This window comes from Anarrhichthys ocellatus, unplaced genomic scaffold (genome assembly GCF_004355925.1).
Source record: "Anarrhichthys ocellatus isolate YVR2014 unplaced genomic scaffold, GSC_Weel_1.0 scaffold1163, whole genome shotgun sequence".
Lineage (NCBI taxonomy): Eukaryota > Metazoa > Chordata > Actinopteri > Perciformes > Anarhichadidae > Anarrhichthys > Anarrhichthys ocellatus.
Genome location: NW_022281137.1, coordinates 51 through 5,439, shown reverse-complemented (window position 1 = coordinate 5,439; position 5,389 = coordinate 51). Strand labels below are relative to the sequence as shown.

At 43.2% G+C, this 5,389-nt stretch overlaps 1 protein-coding gene across 1 annotated transcript in view; it reads left to right on the top strand.

Moving 5' to 3' along the window:
* The window catches only part of LOC116377368 (solute carrier family 12 member 2-like), a 10,154-nt gene extending 6,840 nt beyond the window's left edge, over nucleotides 1–3,314 (top strand). The window contains exon 5 of the mRNA XM_031838990.1: nucleotides 1,595–3,314. Coding sequence (XP_031694850.1) covers nucleotides 1,595–1,730 — 136 coding nt within the window. The 3' untranslated portion in view covers nucleotides 1,731–3,314. The remainder of the gene's footprint in view (nucleotides 1–1,594) is intronic.
* The last annotated feature ends 2,075 nt before the right edge of the window (nucleotides 3,315–5,389 follow it).

Genomic DNA, 5,389 nt, shown 5'->3' with positions numbered 1-5,389 from the left:
TGTGTGTGTGTGTGTGTGTGTGTGTGTGTGTGTGTGTGTGTGTGTGTGTTTATATGAATAACACAGGTGGCCTTAGTTATAGTAATAGTTTCCATAACAGTAGTTAAGCTCTGCTGACGTTTCTTTTAAAAAATAATAAATAGTCACCTCATGAATGCAGGTTTACATATGCAAGTGTTTTCTCTTTCTTCGCATAACTGTCATTTTCTGTGTGAAGAATTGAGTGTGACCCCATAACATGTCTGAAAGCCTCCACCACCATCCCCACAATAACCACTAATGTGTCTCACCTCACTCTTCACCCCCCACCCCTTCGTGTGTGGCCGCTCAGCTTTGCCTTGCAAACTACAGTCCCCTCAATCATTTCAATGACACCACTGCATTTGCACAAAAGGCCTCAAAAAAAAAGGTAGATGCCTGTAGCTCATCCTTGGGTTTCTACATTTCACCTGGCAAAATGAAAGGATTGTGACCATGATAACTTCCAGAGCAGTAAAATTCTGTCTCATTTCAAAACCTCCCATTAGCGTACTGGGCACAGTAAAAACAGCTGCTCAAATATGTAAGTGTGCATTCACACCTCAACCACTCTGCCATTACGACCCTCACTGTGGTCAAATCTGTTCATCAGGATTTAAGAACTCTGCTGCCACCTTCTGTCTGCAGTTATCAAGTGCACCCAACACTTTTACTGCCACACCATCACTCTGGTAACCTGGCTGCAACCCTGTCTAATGAGACCAGAGGCATCTGTGGGTTCATCTGGGCCAGACCAAGGGGAGAAAATTATACATCGTTGTGTTCTGGTCCGGTTCCTGTTCACACCGACTTCTTACAAGAGGAGTAAACTTGACGTTATACAGACTGACAGGGGACTTGTTGATTGGACACACTTTTTAATGGACGTGATGAACTGACAAAGTCGGATACAACCAGTGGCGGCCGTGCATTTTATACCTGGGCCTTCAGTGCTGTCCTACTACAGTTCAACCACCTCCTAATAACCTCATGATGGCGCCACAGCTACGGGTTATTTGTTTCTAGGGGTGTAACAATACACGTATTCGTATTAAACAGTTCGGTACGAGGCTTACGAACCGAACAATACGTTTGAATAATACTAGTGCATTTGAAAAATGCAGAAGCTTAACTTGTGGGAAATATAATATTTTCGGTGGAGCCACTGTGCTCAACCTGGCAACCCACCCAACGGGCTGTCTGACACGCCCACCACGGAAGAAAAACATTGCACTCTGGTGATGCACATGTGTTCTGGGAGGCTATGCTAAACTAGCTTAGCAGGAAAACAACAGCAGCACACAAGCTACAAACTCCCCGCAGCGTTTAGCTGTTCCCTACTGACTCTTACCAACAAGTTGCAAGAACCGTCGGAGGTCGGTGCCCCACCTCAACCGTCGGAGGTCGGTGCCCCACCTCAACCGTCGGAGGTCGGTGCCCCACCTCAACCGTCGGTGGTCGGTGCCCCACCTCAACCGTTGCTGGTTAATGCCTAAAATCAACCGTTAGTACTAGTACCAATGAATTAAAACAAAAGCAGCCCTGCTAACAATCGCCTCCCCTCTTTGTCTTGCAGGAGTCTGCCACTGGCCAGGAAGGGCGCGGTGTCCAGCGCTCTGTACATGGCCTGGCTGGAGGTGTTGTCCAAGGACCTGCCTCCCATCCTCCTGGTGCGCGGCAACCACCAGAGTGTCCTCACCTTCTACTCTTAAATACACACGGAGAACAAAAGTGTTTAAGTCTCACATCCCTTCTGCTGCCTCTGGGAGCAGACACACACACACACATCCCAGCTCCAGTCCAGACCTAAGGTGCACCACATACACTCCAGAGACGATAAAAAAACACAGCCACTGATGGAAACAACGCTGGTAATATGAATAAAAGTGAAGGAAGTGATATTGGTTGGAGATGTGTAAAAGCGTGGGGGGTTGTAAGGTTGCCCACTCTGCTCCTTTCTTTCTATTTATTCCAAGATGTCTGAGTTTTTTCTCTTGTAGCTCTAGTTTCTCTATTTCCTTATGACATTTTTTCATTTTTGACAAAGTTGATTGCTCTCAGGCTCCAAAGCAGTCACGCACGATGTTCTCATTGTCGTTCTCACAATATGGAGTATCTTGATGTCATACTCGTCACGTTAATTTGACCTTTTTCTTTTCTTTTTTTGTGATGCAGCAATAATCACCCTGTTGTTATCGTTAAAATTTGGGAGAGAACCGTGCAGAATGCTTTGCAACACCCTCTAAAGCCTTATGGATGTGCCTTCCAGTTGAATCAGATGAAATAATTATAATCTATCCAGATTGACAATATTACCTATTATATTAGTGAATACTAGTTTAGTTATATTGAGTTTTAAATGTGACTCCTTAGTGGGAGCATTGTATTTATGCGAGTGGATTGCATGGATTTAATGAAGGGTGTCCACTTGATTGCATGAAGACTTTCTGTCATTTCTCTTTTCACCCTGATCAATAAGTTTATTTCGGGCCATAGCGGTTTTTCATTATTTTTTATTCACCTTTTGAGTCTTCCTTTTAAAGCTGTTGAATATTTACGATAGCCTTGTCTTTTAGGCGCTGTGCCTAAAAATGTTGTTATGGGTCTGAAATTTAAGATCTTCTTGTTTGTGAACGTAGTTTTCCCACCAGCCTCGGCAGGTGGAGACACTCTCCTGACTGACTGAATGAATGAAGGCTCTTTTTTTTTTCTTTTTTTTTTTTAGCAACTTGTGTGTTTCTGTGTCCACATGTATGGTTCTTCCCCTGAGTAAGAAACTGCTCTACCCAATAAGCTAGCTAAAACCTTGCCTTAATGCTAGAACTAACGATTGTCACGAGTTCCTTTTCTCTTATAAGCCATACTGGCTGGACAGTTTGTGGGTAAATGCAGATAGCGACCCGCTGGTTACATGTCACGAGAAGTGTTTCAGCACAGTTGTTCTTCTTTACTGTATACGCATCCTTATTTCCTTCCCGTAGTCCACCTGCATTAGTCTGTTACATCGCTTGCTGTGTGCTGCTGGCGAAGTGGTCACTCAACAGATAGTAACGGGCACCACTTTGCCAGAGTTGGTGCCACAGCAGACTTGTTGCTTGTTTGCCATCTGCTGGTCTCCCGTTCCTATGAAGCCTTTGATGGGCAGAGAGAGCGACCGACACACGAGCTTCACACTGGAACACTTGCTGGCAGGAAGAATGTGACTTTAGATTGTGTCATGGCTGAGTGAACATATACCTCTATGCATATGAGCTTGTTGCGAAATTCCTTGTAATAAAAGTCCATGTCCATGTGAACGGATCTACTCGCCTTAGTTCATGTAAAGGGGACGTTAGGCACCGGCTTGTAGCCTTTTTAAGGGCACCACGGCTCCAAGAAAGGCCATGTCAACCATTTACTATTTCAAATGGCTCAACGTTATCTCCCTGTTCTACCATCGTCATATAGAGATTATTGTTTTGAACAGTTAGTGTGGAATATTTTCAGATGACAACACAGCTCTGACATCGTGCCAAATTTGAACTGGTTTCTGCTGTTACAAAACAGCAACTGCTACTTTTTGGAGGTCTAAAGTTGTATTTATTCCAAAAAGTGCATTCAGAATGAATGTAAAGTGAAATTTAGAAGTCCAAACATTGCTTATAAAATCAATTCAAAGGAGCACTCCTCCACAGCCCACAGTCCAAATATGGTCACTTCCGCTCACTGGTTGCAAAAACCAAGATGGTGACGGCCAAAATGCCGAATTTAATGCTTCTAATCCGTAGTCTACAAAGCAATGATTAATGCTTATTTCCAATTCATGATAATAGAGAGACAACTAAAAAAGAAGTTGTCTTTAGAAAATACGGAATGAACAGGAAGTTGCTATTTAGTTTGGTAATCAGATTTGCTAGCTAGCTTACATTGAACGGCTATAAAGACCAGTAAACAGACATCAGATAATTGAAACAGTTGAGCGATATAATTTGCGTTATTTAATGATTTGTTGTCTGAACACACCTTGAGGTCAGTGGTGCACATAAATGTTCTATAAGAGTATAGCCCTGCAGAATGAATACTTCCATTTGATTCTGGAAGACATAAGATGTCCGGGGTATAATCAGGAAAATGTTTTGCTAAATGCAGCTCTTTTTTTCTTTTTTTTTTAAAGGAAATAAGTGCACAGCTCATGACAGCAGCTAACAGGAGAGTAAAACACAAAAGAAGAAAAGCTTTATCATGGTTCTAAGTTACAAACTGCCACAAAACTAATGGAATAAAACAGGGTTCTATTCACTTCTAATGTACTTTTATTTTTCTGCGTTTCTCCCAAAACATCTGGCTCGTTACTTTAATGTACTCTGTATGCAATTTCAAAAGAGGAGTGTCAACAAAATGCTTAGGTTAGCTAAATGTACTGTATAGTAATGAACACTCCCGCTCGGAGTTAGCATTCCTAGTCTCCTGTTTTTCATCCTGTATATTTCCTGCATCGGTTGCAGTTGGCGCGGTGCGGAACACCGTTAGCCTTCATGCAGCTGCATCCCATCATTGCTCTGTGCTTCACCTGCAGAATGTGCAGGCCGGATGTGCATACCTATGTATGCGTGTGTGATAGTTAGTAGTACATAAACACTAACTATATGTCATGCTCACCAGTGAATTGAATACAAGTTAAGTTCTTTCCGGGTATGTGAAAAGCATGCAGTGGGTGAGGAACTGTAAACCTGTTGATTGAAGGCCCAGTCAAAGACGACCCCTGGTTGAGTTATAGCACCCAATAGCACCCCCAGAACCTCCTCACAGCTCACTGTTGGTGTTGGTGGAGGTCTTTGGATAATTAGGAGGATAATTAAATGCGGTCGACCCAAACGGTCCAATCAGATCCATCCGGGTATTACACATGTTGACAAACAGATCGGGATACTGCCCGACCCAATCAGAGTGAATCAAATTGTATTTCTTGCACCCGTACATGTTAATGTGTTTAAACTGTAAACGCGAAGTATACTCGGCCCTGACTAGGGACTAACAGTCCAGACGCCACCTTTGCTGCTTAGATTTTCTCCATTTTAAAAACTTTAGGAAAGCGCAGCACTAAATCCCAGAAGTGCCACTCTTAATTGGCAGCGGCATTCCAGAGTCACAGTTCGATTGCTGTTTGCCAACATTGCATCACTTCCTGTTGGTACAACATGGTGAAGTCCATTGATCTCTTGTGTGCTAACGACTAAAACAAGGTTCTGACCTTTGGGGGGCGCGATTGTGCACTATGACAAAGTCCAGGAGTGTGTCTTTAAACTCCATTCATTTCAGTCCTGCTGTGAAGCACTCCCTCTCCTTGCTGTTACATAGCAACAATATTACACACAAGAACACGGGTTACTCT